This window comes from Phocoena sinus, chromosome 7 (assembly GCF_008692025.1).
Source record: "Phocoena sinus isolate mPhoSin1 chromosome 7, mPhoSin1.pri, whole genome shotgun sequence".
In the NCBI taxonomy this organism is placed as follows: domain Eukaryota; kingdom Metazoa; phylum Chordata; class Mammalia; order Artiodactyla; family Phocoenidae; genus Phocoena; species Phocoena sinus.
Window position 1 is genome coordinate 47838872 of NC_045769.1, and position 16506 is coordinate 47855377.

The 16506-nt window shown below is 40.2% G+C and overlaps 1 protein-coding gene across 1 annotated transcript; it reads left to right on the top strand.

Annotated features, from left to right (window-relative positions):
* The first annotated feature begins 10346 nt into the window (after positions 1-10346).
* LOC116756347 (60S ribosomal protein L31-like) lies at positions 10347-10712 on the top strand. The gene has a single exon (XM_032636620.1). The coding sequence runs from the start codon at positions 10347-10349 to the stop codon at positions 10710-10712; it is 366 nt and encodes a 121-aa protein (XP_032492511.1).
* Positions 10713-16506: the final 5794 nt, after the last annotated feature.

A 16506-nucleotide genomic window follows, 5' to 3' on the forward strand; every position in this document is an offset into this window, starting at 1 on the left:
GATAAGTAACAAGTCTTGTCCTCAAGGATTTTGTCCCATATAAATCTTAGTATTTATATATGGGAAAATATCCCCACATGTGCCCCCAATTTTTAATTCCAATATTAATCAGTTATCTCAATTATAAAATTTAAATATTCCCCCAGTCCTTATTGTCATATAAATCTGGTTTTGTTAGTTTTAAACTACATGTGAAAATTACTTGATCATTGGCGTAATATTTTTGTGGTGGTCAAAGGCAATGTTGGTTTAAAACTTTTTCTTTATATGATAAATGACAAATTTGTCTTTAGACACTGTGAAAACTATGTCAATCTAACAAGTCATTTCCTCAGTTAATCTTAGTTTTGTGGCTATGATGGCTTGAAAATTGTTTCTTGTCCTCACCACACATTGGTTGCTACTATATTTAGAGACAATTTGTTTTAGCCTTGACAGAAAAACTTACCATTATTTTCATAGGCAATTTATTGGCTAGAAAGCATAATTTGTGTTATTTTCTGCTCATGCTATTCTTGGTATATAGAAAGAAATTAAAAACCTGATGTTTATATCATATTTTTACTAAATGTGTCTCATGCAATAGAGTGAAATATAAGCTTTTGCTGGGTTAAGTCACTGAGATTTCTGAGTTAATTTGATACTGAAATATATCCTAGCCAATCCTGATAAATGCAGATGTGTTAAGTTGCAAGTTATCATACTTTATAGACAAAAAGATTCTCACTGTAATTACACAAATACTATATATTTTCCCTTATTACAATATGTATAATTTATGTTCTAGACAAACACACACATATGTTTATGTGATTTCCTAAGAGTGACAGCTAATTCTACTTTTTTCCCAAGAGAAAGGGGGAAAAATCATAATTTGGTGAGTGTCAGAGAGCCTTCAAGCCGGTAAAAAGCCAGGGAGGATCTTCAATGACAACTTTCTGTACGTATCTATGATTTTTCTCTTACTCTATTTCAGCAACTTAAGTTTCACAAACCGCTCCTAAAAAGGGAGACTTCTGAGAAGTTATGTTACTATACAAGAAATTGGGGTTTTCACCACAAGTTATTTCACTTTCACTGTGGCAAAGAAAATGCAGGTTGAACTCACCACAGGACCCGGGGACATGGCAGTTGTTGAAGGTTTTATGGGTTCCCATCACCTCCTGAGAACAAAAGAGAATCATAAGAAGACTGAATTTGACTATATCTGCCACTGAGAAGCAGTGATGTCAGAAACTAAAATATCACTAGTCTGATCATCTTTCTCTTCAATTAAATAACATTGCCTTCATGCTTTAACTCCTTGGTTTTCAAATGTTTCCTGGCAGTGGAACCCTTTCTTCCAATAGCACGTTAGCAGAAATCACATATATGAGACGGATAAAAGCAGGACCCAGACGCTCCGAGGATCACCATCATCCAGCACAGCCGAATAAAGCTAAGGCTTTAAAGACTCAAGCCTGCTAGGGTTCATGATGCACCCATCGCGGCACGTACACGTAAGTAAAAGACTCAGCTGTTTCTATCTAGCAGATTTGCCTTTGTCTTTCTAGAGCAGCTTCAGGATATTCACCTGCAGTTGGTCTTGCCCCTCACTCCGATAAACCTCCCTGAGCATCTGTCTTTCCTATTCTCCTGCCTCCTCCTTTCACGACGCTCTAAGAAACCTGCACACTCTTTTTCTCTTTCTGCCTCAATTGTGCTGCTTTTTAAAAAATACCTACCCTCTCTTACTTCAAGACTTCAGCCCATATCAATTTCATTCAAAAATCTCCCACTTGGGCTTCCCTGGTGGCGCAGTGATTGAGAGTCCGCCTGCCGGTGCAGGGGACACGGGTTCGTGCCCCGGTCCGGGAAGATCCCACACGCTGCGGAGCAGCTGGGCCCGTGAGCCATGGCCACTGAGCCTGCACGTCCGGAGCCTGTGCTCCGCAACGGGAGAGGCCACGGCATTGGGAGGCCCGTGTACCGCAAAAAAAAAAAAAAAAAAAAAAAAACTCCCACTAAATTTTTGTTCCCCCAGGAGGTCTGTGCTATTACTGCTTCCCTATTCAACCCCCTCCTCAATCAATCCATATTAGGCAAATGGGGAAGCTTAAAAATAACATTTTTGATTTCTATTTTATGTTATATATATATAACAAATATATGTATATATAGCCACATATATACAGTCTATCTTTTTATGCAAACATTAAAAAAAAGTTTCTATCTGTACCTGGCCATTGCATGTGTTGATGTAAATATGCACTGCACAAATGCAAGAGCACCATTTGCAGGGCTGATGCACAATTATGTGGCCACCTGCCTCAGGCCTGCTCTGTGCTGAAGAAAATCTCACTAGGACATTCTCTCAAAGGCTGGTCTGAGGATCGCCTCCATGGGTCCTCGTGTGAAAAGTGTGATCAGAATCCCAAGCCAGGCCTACTAAATCAGAATTTCTGGAAAGAAGACCTGGGATGTGCCTTTTTAACAATTTCCTTTGGGAGCTTTAGTTACTTACTGTTAAGTAGCAATCCTCCCCTTACCCCCCAAACATAGTGGATGAAAGCAATGATTTATTACTTCTCGTGATTCTATGTGCATTGACCAGCAGTTTCTCTTGGGCTCACTCATGCAACATCACTCTAGCCTGGAAGGTCCAAAATGGCCTCACTCACATATCTGTCAGTTGGCGCTGGCTGTCAGTGGGGTGCCTCAGTTCTCTTTTCCTGTGGCTCCTCAAACTAGGGGTGGCTTCTTTACATGGCATTCTCAAGGCAGTGTTCCAAGAGGGCACAAGTGGAAGCTGCAAGCTCTCCTGAGGCCTAGGCTTTCCTGGCACATCATTTCTGCCACTTCTATTAGTCAAAGCAAGTTACAAGGCCAGACCAGGTTCAAAGCATGGGAAATTGATTTCATTTTTTGATAGAAGAGTTGCAAAGCATTTATAGCTATACTCCCCAACACACCATAGTGTATTGCTAAGTATATATGAGGTACTTAATACTTTCAGCCTTCATCATCATGTCTGCAGAGATTGAAACTTCTAGAATATGTTATTCATGGGCTTTGCTTTTAAATGAAAGTTTCTGCCAGCATTTGCTAGAAAAAAGTTGATTTGCTTTCAGGTCCTGAAACCAGGATTGTCAAAAAAAAGTGTTGGTATCTACACTCACGTTTTCAACCTACTCAAAATCAACTATGGAATTATTTTTTAAAAATCATTAATATTGCATATTTTTCACAGCTATTTTATTCAGACTTTTCTGGTCAAAAATTTTCCAAATTAAAAACCAAAAGGTCAGAATTGGCTAACGTAAATTTAGTTTCCTCTTCTACCAAAGCTAATCTTTCAGTGATTTTGATAACAAGTGGTCTTAATTTAAAATAGTAAAATTGTAGGACAGAATAGAGAAGGATTAAAGACAACCTGAGAAATTAGGTAGAGTGTAAAACTAAATAATCATTCCAGGAGGAAGGACTGAGATATCAGCTTTGTCTATAGTTGCAAAGCCTGTTGTGAGTCAGTGACAAAGGGAGGGTAGCCATCAAATCCACACCCCCATCTCTGCTCAAAAATGTGCTACTTTATTTGCAAACTACATGCAGTATTGAGAAAACGGATCTAAAATGTATTCTTGGAGAGCGGCCTCTGAGGGGGCTTAAGAAGCAGTAATTCTAAAGAAAAATACCAAACTCTGAGTGCAATGGTGGAACAAACCATGAAAATGTCTTTTAGTCAACTAATGGAAAACATGCTATTACAAGCCCTTGAATTTGCTGCTGCCTCAAGTTATAGTGTTTTATATATTGTACTGTATTTAACATTTACTTTGGAAATCTTTTTCTTTTGGTTTAGGCTGAAGGAAAAGTTTGCCAAGTTTTATGTCTTCCTGAATCAGCAAGTAAATTTCCCATTACTCTCCCAGTTGGGTGAGTCATCAGTCCAGTTTAGGGATGTCACAGTCCTGGCTGTCTGGGCGGGATGAGAAACAACATTACAGTCAATCAGTCTAGACAGCCACTTGGCCATTTATGGTATCATTTCCCCTTTATTACTGAGAGCCTAGAGAGCAAAGAGACGCTCCTGGGAATATATGTAGGGTTACCAGATTTAGCAAATAAAAATACAGGATGCCCGGTTAAATTTGGAATTCAGATAAACAATGAATACTTTTTTTAGTATATGTGTATTCCATGCAATATTCGTAACCCACTTTCACTTGAAAAAAAAACATTGCTTATCTGAAATTCACGTTTAACTAGGCATCCTATATTTTATCTGGCAACCCTACAAACATGGATCTTACTTCATATCATCCACATTTTATTATCTGCAGAATGTCAGAGATATGAAAGTCTGTTTCCTGAGTTTTTGAAAAGAAAAGTTGAACCATTTTTCTTTCATCTTTTATTAATCATGTAATTACTGTCTAACATTATAGAAAGAAAAAAATTATCAAAGACAAGAATTCCTTCGAGCATTGATTCTCAGACTTTAATGTACATTTAGGCCATGTGGGGATCTTGGCAAAATTCAGATTCTAGTTCAGCAGCCTGAGGTGGGCCTGACGTTCTGCATTTCTAACAAGCTCCCAGATGATAGCAATGCTGCTGGTCCCTGGGCCCACAGTGGCAAAGTTTTCAGTGTTTCTCAAACTTTGCTGCACATTAAAATCAGCTGAGGAGATTTTAAAACTCTTGATGCCCAAACTGTATCCCATCCAAGTTAAATCCGAATTGTGGGTGGTGGGAGCCATGTGTCAGTATTTTTTAAAGCTCCTCAGTTGCTTCCAGTGTGCAGCCAGTGTTGAGAACCACTGTCTTTGATGCATCCACTTTGATGTTGGTTAATGTTTATTATCAACTACCTGGGAGGCAAAGCTTTTTTTTTGTTTTAAATTGACATGGTGCTTTATTACACATTAACTGTAATCTTGAGAGACTGATGTGTGGAAGGATTGTCACCACAGTCTTTTCAATGTGTCCACTTTCAATTATGCTTTCTAAGCAACTGAGGAGAGCAATAGATTTTTATTATTTTAACTATTAGATCACCAAATATTTTCCAAATTTGGAAATTTTATATCTGTAACACACATTTTCCCATGAGTCCAAAATAATTTATTTCTCTTAATGTTTCTAATGGAAACCAAACAGCCACCACCTCAGAGTCAGTCTGGCTTGGAAAAAACTGTAATTTATAGTCCATTACTCTTTGTGAGGCTTGGCTAGAGTCAGGAAATGTGACTTAGGGAAGAAAATCAAATCTTTAAGTTCTTGTTGTTTTTCACACAAAGATGTCAACAAAAATAAAAGCATGCCTTCAAAGCTACTACTAAGAATATAGCACGCATATAACACATGTTTACACAAAACAGACAGGTGCTGACATAAAGTTAGCTGTGGAAAATGTCTATAAAAAGCCTTGCTTCTTAACCAAACACCCTCCTCTTTTTTCTTCTAATTATGTCATTTTAGTGTCATCAATTTTTATGCCATCTTCCTTAAATCACGATCTTTTCTGCAGTATTGTTTAGCTCCAAGAATGCTTTTTGGGTTTCTTGTACCTTACACTGGATTTTTTACTGAAAGATTTTTTTTTTCTTTTTAAAACTTTATCCTGGTGGTTTTCTTTGTTTTTGCTTTTTGTTGCTGTTGTTGGGTTTTTTTGGTCCACTTGATTCATCATGCATTCTTTTCTCTTGTTCATGCCTAGCTTATACCCTCCATCACTTCTCTGCTCCATTCCTTCCCTTGGGCCCAAACATTCTAGAATCTGTGAACAGACCTTTAACTGACCTGCATCCCTCACCAGCTCCAGCAGTCATCACCATGCCCTGGGAAACAACCTTAAGAAGCCCACACATGCCCATGACCCTGGGTGGGCCCATTTGCCAAGATGAAAAGTTGGCTCAGAAGAAGTACAACAAGACAGTTATCGGGTGGGTGGCAAATTGCTGTGCAAACATTTAACTGTGGGTTCTTGGTGTGCCCTTTCAGAGAACTTTTGCCTGGGGAGGGAAAGGTGGAAAGTGGCTCTTAGGCAGCAGAAGTCTCCCATGAAGAGGAGGAAGTTAACCTGATCTGTCCTGCATACAAAGTAGCTACCTAAAAATGTATTTGTTCTAAATTATGGTAATTTACTCTTCCTGCCATGAAAGGCTTATATACATTTTCTTATGGAGCCCACAGTATAGCATTGCACTGTACAATATAATAATAACTAAGCTAACATTTATTAAGCACTCATTATGTGTTTTTATATGCATTAGACCTTTAAAGCTTTGTAACCACCCCAACAAATACTATCACTACTCCAATTTTAAAGATAAAGAAACTGAAGCTTAGAGAACAATGACTTGTCCATGGTCACACAGATAATTGGTAGTAAAGCCAGGATATGAAGCCAAACAAATCAAATTAGAGGTGAAACCCTGCATATACCTTAGCTACCATGTATTTAAACATATCCAGGGACTCTACTATGTGATACTGCCTCTTATGTGATACTTGCAGGGAATAATAGAATCCTAAAGGACCTTAATTTTAAGTATTAATGGTAGTAAATGCATTCACTGTAGTAGTTTTCTCCAAACTAAACCAGTGGTTAAAGAGGTTATTTGAAGTGTTAGCTAAGTGAATCACAGTAAGAATTTTACTCCCTTTTCAATTTTCTTTCAGTCTTTCTGATTGTAACAAAAGTTAAGTCTCAGATTGGTGCTAATTTGTATTAATCTTCCTTTATTAACAAAGAAGGCAGGCCTTGGACTAGGGGAGACAACAGTATCTACTGAGAATTTAGTAACATTGCTTTGTATTCATTTCTAATGTTGCCTTCTACTTATGGCAAGTGATTCTGTTTTCTTTCCTTTTGTTTTCCATTTATGGTAGGGATATATATCCTCTTAAAATAAAATTTAAATACTTTTATAAAAAAGTACGTAGGGGGCTTCCCTGGTGACGCAGTGGTTGGGAGTCCGCCTGCCGATGCAGGGGACACGGGTTGGTGCCCCGGTCCGGGAGGATCCCGTGAGCCATGGCCACTGGGCCTGCACGTCCGGAGCCTGTGCTCCGTGGCAGGAGAGGCCACAGCAGTGAGAGGCCCACGTACTGCAAAAAAAAAAAAAAAAAAAAGTACGTAGTAGAGTTGATATGCAGATATGTCAAAAATCATGGCATTAGTACTGTGATGGCTAAAGTCTAGAATACTTTAAACAAAACAACAAGAAAAAAACCAAAAACACTCTGCAGTCTTATTTCCATTAGCTGCATGAAAATGTCTGAATTAAGGAAGAAATGAAAAGTCTAACCCTAAAGAAAACAATGTTAACTGCTTTTGAATTCCCCTAGGCTCTAGATTCTAGAGTTCCAGACTATGGAAAAATTAATTATTCCTCATTCCATGCTATGAGGGTGTATTATATTGTAGAAAGAGCTCTTGATTCACTTTCAGAGGCTCCTGGTTGGATCCAACCTCTGCCATTCACCTTATGCAGGTCCTAATACCTTCCTTGAATTCAGTTTCTCCATCAAGAAATAAAAGATCAAATTAAGTTGTTTCTTCTAGCTCTTTTATTCTAGCTTTCTTCAATGTATCTGAAATGGTCTGCACATTTATTTGCCTTTCTTCCAAAGTGCTTATCTAGGTGAAGCTTTGTGTAGCCTGTACAACTCACATGTTTTTTGAGAGAATATAAGCCATGTTAATGCTTTATTTTGTAAAGCTTCTGTTTTTGTTACGAAAGGTTACCTAACTTAAAGGCTCATTTGGGGGTGGGGGGGAGGGCACTATTACAGGTCAGCTGCCTGTTACAACTTGATATCATTCTGGAAGAAATCGAGGTTTCCACTTCCTTTGCGCCATTTAAAGAAACTATTCTGAATTCCAAGAATGCCCATGGCATTTACCAGACACTGCGCTTTCTCCTGTATGTGCCTATTTTTACACTGGGCACAAAGTACAATTAATTACCACTGGTCACTGGAATAGAATGTAATTATGGCCTGAAAGGGTGACCAAACTGCCTTCTCTAGTTGATGACTAATTTCAGACATTCTTCCAGAGCTGCTTATCTGTGTGATCAGCTTCACGCTGACGGCCCAGCTTAAGCTAGTGCCCTTGACTCTCCCAGGTCTGGTTCCCCGACAAAAAGTAAAATCAAATCACACACTCAAAACACAAAAAGCAGAAAACGCAAGGCCAGTCCTTGTTAGCTATGTAAGATCACTTAAACCCCTAGGTGCACGATTCAGATTTTAATAAACACCTTTTCAGAGGTTCTAGCATATTTGGAAGAGAGGAGACACAATTTGCCCTGTAATCAGGATTAGTTAGAAAGACAGATATAGCGCATTCATTTCACTACAGTTTAGCATATGGCATCAACCACATAACTCTCACATTCTATTCTTCTTTGTGTTTGCTGACATTTTAAGCACTTTATGCATGAGATGGCTTTCATGAGACATAACAAAAAGTGGGGAAGGAACAATATAAGTATAGCTGCATTGAGATCCTGGGAATGCAGAGATAAATACCTGCAAAATAATGCTAATCTATAAGAAGGGCAAAATGATAAGTTTTTATTAACAATAACCTTTAGAGGTCCTTACACTGGAGACTGTATTACCGGAAGACAATGAAGTATTTGTTAAATGTCCAATACAACAAACCTCATAAGAGAAGTTTGCTATAAAAAAATCTAGCTCCTTGACCTGGATATGGCACAGAGTAACAGTGTTTCCGTAATCTGGTTATGGACAGTCCTCTAGAGCAATAAACCTGAGCAAACTCTCAGTTGTCATTGTTGTTCAGTTTGGGGTAATCATCTATAAAGAGCCTGTTTGTCAGGATTGGTGGAATAGTTAGGGAGGAGAAGAAGAGAGCCGACTGTAGCAGAATCTGAATAATGTAAACCTTTACTGGCTGAATGCTATCACTGGTATTGTCAGGATTCACCTGGGATTGATCTCTGACATGACCGTTGACACTTCATGACAGCAACAATTTGACAGGACTACTGCAAATCACCAAATTACCTTGGTGATTCTCTCCCTGCTAGATGCAATAGCAGCTTTGGTTGTCATGGTTGGCTCCTAGCAAACTAGAGAGACCCAGGGGTTGGGATCTACCAATATACCTCTCCCCCGTAAAGGTGGCAAATTGACAGCAAGGAAGCTAATCCTAAGGGAAGGAGGGGAATTAGTAAAAACCTAGCAAGATGGGTGGTAAACTAGGACAGGTTTTCAGTTTCCAGGATAAAGGGTCAAATATCATAGGCTAAATTTGGATATTGCAAATTCAGTCTCATGAAGCCTGGGTATGCAAAGTCCAAATCAAAGTCATAGTTTAGGGGAATGGAAAGAAGCTTTCAAAGTACAGAGCATAAATGATGGTCAAATAGGACAGAGTCCAAATATTCTAGAAATGTCATCTGGAAACAAGGCAAAGCAGAGTGTGAAAAGAGGCCAGCCCCTGGAAAGTAGTTTTGAGCAACCACAACAAGTAGAATATGGCTCTGCAGCCAATAGGAAAACAGTGAAACTATCCCCCAAATATCATGCTTGGTGTCAAAGGCCTGAGAGTCTGGAAAATTCAAGTATGGGAGACACTTGAACAAAATTCATCCAAGTAAGTAAAACATACTACAGGAGTTCTCAGGGAGATTACCTGATGTTATACCTGGAATGGCCCATGTTGGACACAGGAGTGGGCTGAGACTGGCACCCAGGCTGTAGGAAATGCAGCAGACAGAGATACAGCGTCTAAAGGAAAATGAAAATCCAGGCAGATAGTACAAATGAGGTGTCATCAGAAGAGATTTGGCAAATAGACAAAACCTAGTCATCAAGCAAAAGTCTGGAATCAGGAATACTAGAGCAGAAGTTTTGAAATAGCAGCCGGGTAGTAGATCACAGAGAGGTGCACTGAGTGGCTGTTGGAGTAGAATGCAGTTGCTTTTAATAGGGTATCCAAGTTCTCATCCCTTAGCAGGTGGAGAGGGCGCCTCTCAGTGCCCTACATTTATTCAGACCCAATTTAACTTTCTTCATGAAATAGCCTGGTGTGACAAAACTGAAAACATGAAAACTGTGAGTATTGGTAGGTTATGACATGTGTAATAATCATACTTGAATGTAGGATACTTTTCTAAGTATGGATTAGAATGGCAAGTAGATGAAAGAAAAAGTTGTGAACATCTGAAAATGGGGCCCTGTATATTTAAATCATGCTACACCTATGCAATGAACTATGATGCTGGCATTAACAACAATAATCACAAAGAGTTTTCAATAACTTAAAAATGTTTTCCCTCCCCCACAATACCTCACTCTCTTCCTTTCCAACCTGGGCCCGGAGAATGGCTCAGGCAAAGAAGAATGGTTCTGCCATCAAGGAGGTAGAGACCAGAAGATACATCCTTGACATTCACCAGCTCATCCACGAAGTGGGTTTCAAGAAGTGGGGCCCTCAGGCACTCAGAGAGATCTGGAAATTTGCCATGAAGGAGATGGGAACTCCAGATGTGCACTTTCACACCAGGCTCAACAAAGCTGTCTGGGCCAAAGGAATAGGAATGTCCCATACTGTTTCCATGTGTGGTTGTCCAGAAAGTGTAACGAGGATGAAGATTCACCAAACAAGCAAGCTCTATATGTTGGTTATCTACGTACCTATCACTACTGTCAAAGATCTACAGCCAATGTGGATGAGGGCTAACAGCTGATTATAAAATAAAGTTGTAAAACCACAAAAAAGAAAGTTTTTAACCATTATTCAAAAAGACACGTGCACCCCAATGTTCATTGCAGCACTATTTACAATAGCCAGGACATGGAAACAACCTAAATGGCCATCAACAGATGAATGGATAAAGAAGATGTGGTACATATATACAATGGAATATTACTCAGCCATAAAAAGGAACAAAACTGGGTCAGTTGTGGAGATGTGGATGGACCTAGAGACTGCCACACAGAGTGAAGTAAGTCAGAAAGAGAAAAACAAATATCGTATATTAACGCATACATGTGGAATCTAGAAAAATGGTACAGATGAGCCTGTTTGCAAGGAAGAAATAGAGACACAGACATAGGGAACAAACATATGGACACCAAGGGGGTAAAGGTGGGTGGGATGAATTGGGAGATTGGGATTGACATATATACACTACTATGTATAAAATAGATAACTGATGAGAACTTGCTGTATAGCACAGGGAACTCTACTTAATGCTCTGTGGTGAACTAAATGGGAAGGAAATCCAAAAAAGAGGGGATATATGTATACACATAGCTGATTCACTTTGCTGTACAGCAGAAACTAACACAACATAAGCAACTATACCCCAGTTAAAAAAAATAGACATTAAAAAAAAAAAAAGGAAACGAAAGCTTTTGCTGTGTTAGGTGGATACAGGAGATTCTTTATAGAATTGCAGATTTTATGTTATAAATTGTATTCAGCTGCTAGAGTACTAAAGAACTGAAATATTAGTGCTCAAGCAAGAGAGAATTTTATATTCCTCTCACAGAAAATAAGTCCAGAGCTGGCAAGGCAGTTCCAGTCATCAGGCACACTGTCTCTTTCTATTTATCATCTTCAGAGTTGGCTAAAATAGCTGCCAATGCTTTGGCTCTGGTGTCCACGTTCCAGGCAAGAAGTAGAAGTAAAGAAGAGCAAAAAAGCTGCATGCTAACGATATGTCCTCTTTTAAGGGGTATTCCTAGAAGTGTAACAGATGTGCATAACAACAGTGGCTTAAACATGATCAGAGTTTTTTTCCTTAGGGAGCTACACAGCCTAAGGTCATTATGGCAACCCTGCTCCAAAACACCCTCAAAAATTCAGTCTCCTCTTTTTCTTGTTGGATATCTCCTAGCAACTTCCATTCCAAGATCACCTCAAGGATCAAAATAGCTGCTCAAGCTCCAGCCACCATGTGATATTGTGATTCATAATAAGAAATATATATATTTGGTCTTCTTCCTGGTTTCTGGCACAGAGCTCCTAAACCTTTGGAATTTCCTAAGTGATCAGAGAGATGAAGGTATCTTTGGTTATTCATAACAAGCATGTTTCAACTACATCAGAGTTTATATTAACGAGGTGACTTTGGAAAACCCATAACGATGGAAGCTGGTTGCCAGGGTAACCAACCCTGACTAGGTGCTCGGAGAGTGGCCTTTCCAGAGAAGGCATGGAAGCTCTTCGCCCCTTCCCACATACCTGTCCTGTGTATCTCTTCCACCTGGCTGTTCCTGCAGTGTTCCCTTTTATAATAAACTGATAATTTAGTAGTATACTGTTTGTCTGAGTTCTGTGAGTCACCCTAGAAAATTAATTGAACGCATGGAGGGGGTTGTGGGAACCTCTGATTTATAGCTGTCTGTCAGAAGCACAGATGACAACCTGGGCTTGCGACTGGCATCAGTGGGGGTGTGGGAGTGGCAGTCTGTGGGACTGAACCCTTAACCTGTGGGATGTGACGCTATCTCCAGGTAGTGTCAGAATTGAGTTATATTTTAGAACACACAGCTGGTGTCACAGAACCGATCGGCATGTGGAAAACCCACACATCTGGTGTTACAAGTGTTAAGTGTTCCTAAGTAGAGCATTGAGAGTTGAGAGACACAGAAAGAGTAATAGGAGTGTGTTTTTTCAAAAACTTTACTTACTGTATCAATAATCTAGCCAGCTAAAAAAGAGAAAGAGATAGGAAAGAAGGAGAGGCAAAACAGCCTACACTTGCTGCCTTTTCAGGAAGTCTTCTGGGAGCTTTCATGTAACCTTTCTGCTTATATCTCCTTTGCTAGAACTTAGTCGTATGGCCACACCTAGCTTCAAGGGAGGTTGAGAAATACAGTATTTTCAGGTAGGCACATTAATAAATCAAATAAAATAAAAATCCAAAAAAAAAATAAAGTAAAAATCCTAGTACTAAAGAAGCAGGGATCAGCAAACATTGGCCAGGCAGTTGGCAGCCTTTGCCACATCTGTACAATGATTTTAAAACATAACCACATGATTTTAAAACAGAAAAAGCCTTGGGGAATGGGACAAAGACATAAGGCATACATTTTGATTGGGACCAAGGTTGGAGACTTGGAGCTTGAGAAAGGGTAAGGAAAGGCAGGCACTGTGAGTGTGGGGTTGTGGGAAAGTGTGGACATTCAGTGCAGAGGATGTAAAAGTGTTAAGAAGTTAAGGATAAGATGGGCTTCCCTGGTGGCGCAGTGGTTGAGAGTCTGCAGGGGACACAGGTTCGTGCCCCAGTCCGGGAAGATCCCACATGCAGCAGAGCGGCTGGGCCCGTGAGCCATGGCCGCTAAGCCTGCGCGTCCGGAGCCTGTGCTCCGCAACGGGAGAGGCCACAATAGTGAGAGGCCCACGTACCAAAAAAAAAAAAAAAAAAAGAAGAAGGATAAGAAAGAAAATAATGAAGGGGAGTGTCTCAACTGAAACCAACGTGAGGACTAAGAGCCTGAACAAATGTCCTCCAAATATATATCTTTTATCTTTTTCTTTCTCTTTTGCTTGGCCTCCTTCACTGGGCACATCTCCTATCCTAGGCTCTCGTAGTTGTGACCATCTGTCTCTGTTTCGTAAGCTTACACCTATTTGTATAATATATAGATTGACAGTGTAGCTCCATTAACTCAGGCACACTAACCCTTTTTTGCCAGAGATTGTATCCCCATGCCTGGCTTGGTGCCTGGTACGTAATAAACAAGCAACAAACATTTGCTGAGTTGGAATAAATATGTAAGGAAGCAGTGATAGGAAAAGAATGTTGATAGAGCACGTAACAAGATAAGGTTTCCAGAAAGGTGCCTTTCAAAGATAAAAGATACATGAATTTGTGAGGTATCACATCTTTCCAGAATAGTCTTTGCTATGAACAATTACAAATTGGAAGTTATTCCATTATTATTGGAATGTTATTTCCATTATTATTCTGTTCTTTTCCACCCCAGATATATCTTACATATATTCTTTTACTCTATCTCTACTTAATTGAATCATCTTGTCTCTGCCTGACCCTGGGCTCCTTCTCCCACATCCCCTTCCAGTCCTGTGACGTACATGAATTACCAGTATCTGGGTGGAGTCCAGAAAAGCACACCAAGATTCACAAGAGGATGTGATATTCCTTCCCATTTTATGCTTACTGGTTGTGTGACCTTGCAAAATTTATTTAACTGATCTATGCCTCCACTTGCTGACCTGTAAAGTGGGAATAATAAACTGACAGGTCAGGGTTGGTGAAAGGATTATGTAAAACTTTTAGCAGTCATGGTCTCTAATGTGCATTCAACATATGTTAACAATTACTACTTGTCCACAGAACAGAATGTTAGGAGATGATGCTCACATTTTCCATGGGGAGGCAAGACACTTCCTCAACAATCAGTGCTGAGGAAGGACTCCAGCAGGGGTGGCAGTGAGAGAGGAGAAGGGGGAGGCAAAGAGAGGGTTTTCCAAGGTCCCACAACAAGTAAGGGGCAGTACCATGAGGTGGGAAGGTGGGAGAAGGTGATAGAATCCCAACTATACTGGCTCTTGGGGAACTTCCAAGGTCAGGTGGGTGGTAAAGAAAATCTGACTTGAAATTTCCTCTCAGGGGGAGCAACAACCTTGGCTGCAGCCATGTGAGTCATGGGTTCTGGAGAAGAAACAGCACTGACTCAGTGGATCTGAGACAAAGGGAGTTTCCTTAAGGACTAGCTCCTGAATCAGCCACTGTTTGCCTAAGAGAAAATAAACCACACTTGCCAGTTGCATTAGGTAAAACCAAAACACAATATTCTCAAACACAAACTAACTAAGAAAGGAGTTTACTGGCTTGCATAACTGAAAAACCCAGGAGAAGGAAGCTCTTGGCTTCTGTCTTTTTAATCTCCATATGAAGATTCATGTGTGACATGGTCATGCTCCATTCTAAGTCTCCCCTTGGTGACAAGAGAGCTGCAGCAGCCCCGGTCTCACAATGCTTCTGGTTGGGGTCCAGCAGGAAAGAAGAAGTCTGCCACCTTGATGGCTCCAACAAAAGTCCTGGAGTCTCATTAGCATGATTGACCTGCTTGTGAATTAGTAACTTGGCTCAGGCCAAGTATGGGTCACGTAACACCCTCCAGAGTTGAAAGTGGAATTATCTGCATAGGAACCACATGGACTGAGCGGGGAGGGGTGGTCAATCCCCAAACATAAATTGTGGGCTGTTACCAGAAGTAGGGTAAATAGATGTGCATAGCCAGAAAAAAATGTTTACTACACTACCCATTATTTTCTCTTGCCATGTGTTGTAGGCACTGTTGAAATGCTACTGTATTATACAACAGTGGGAACCCTGAGAAACATACCCTTACTTTGGCATTAAGTGTGAAACTTCCTTAGAGGCTAAAGGGCACTAGTAATTGTTCCACACTCCAGTTTAGAGAGTCTTAGCAGTACTGAGCGATCCTACTCATTGGATATAATTCAAACTACTTTTTAGGGTCAATGATGTTGTTCATATCAACGCATTTGTCTCCCCATTACCCCGCAAGCTGCTAGAAGGCAGGGGTCTAGCTGATTGCCCCACATAATGTCAGTATTAATAAATGATTTATTTACTGATTCATTCACTTAAGGGCTCTGTTTCCAGTCAGATCCGAAACAGTCAGAAGCGTTTGAGCTTCCACTGGCTTCAAAACAGGAATTATAATTCTTTTTGGCAAGTGTGAAATCATTGTAACTCGTGTTCTTTAGAAACACATTTGAACAACATCCTGCTGACTGGAAAAATGTATACAATCCTTCAACAGAACAATTGCTCATTCACCACTCCCATTTTAAATAGAAACAAAATTTCTAGTAATTAATTTTAATCATTTACCAGTCTGTTTTTTAGCAGATAGGCCCATACTATTATTCTTTTGGGCACAGACAATTTTTTCCAGAGAAGGACAGAGAATTTTTTTCCCTTTCAATTAGAACTAAGGTGTAAAGTCATCAATTTAAAGGTTGAGAAGTATCCATTTAAATCTGAGGCACTGAACTTGAGCTCTGATCCTCTGGCAGGAGCCTGTGTGTGTATTTGAGAGACAGAGAGATAGAGATGGAGGGACATATGGAAATTGACCAATTGTCTGGGAAACATGGAGGTCAGGGTGATACAAGACAATGCCAGGAAGCAAAATCAGAGTCCAGGGGCTTTCCTGGTGGTGCAGTGGTTGAGAGTCCGCCTGCCGATGCAGGGGACATGTGTTCGTGCCCCGGTCCGGGAGGATCCCACATGCCACGGAGCGGCTGGGCCCGTGAGCCATGGCCGCTGAGCCTGCGCGTCCGGAGCCTGTGCTCCGCAACGGGAGAGGCCACAACAGTGAGAGGCCCGTGTACCGCAAAAAAAAAAAAAAAAAAAAAATCAGAGTCCAAACAAGATATAAATCTAAGAGGAATAAGCAGAGAAGCTGAATTCTCTGAAGCTTAAATAGGCAAGAAGCAATAGGAAATAATAATAATAATAAATATCAGTGTAG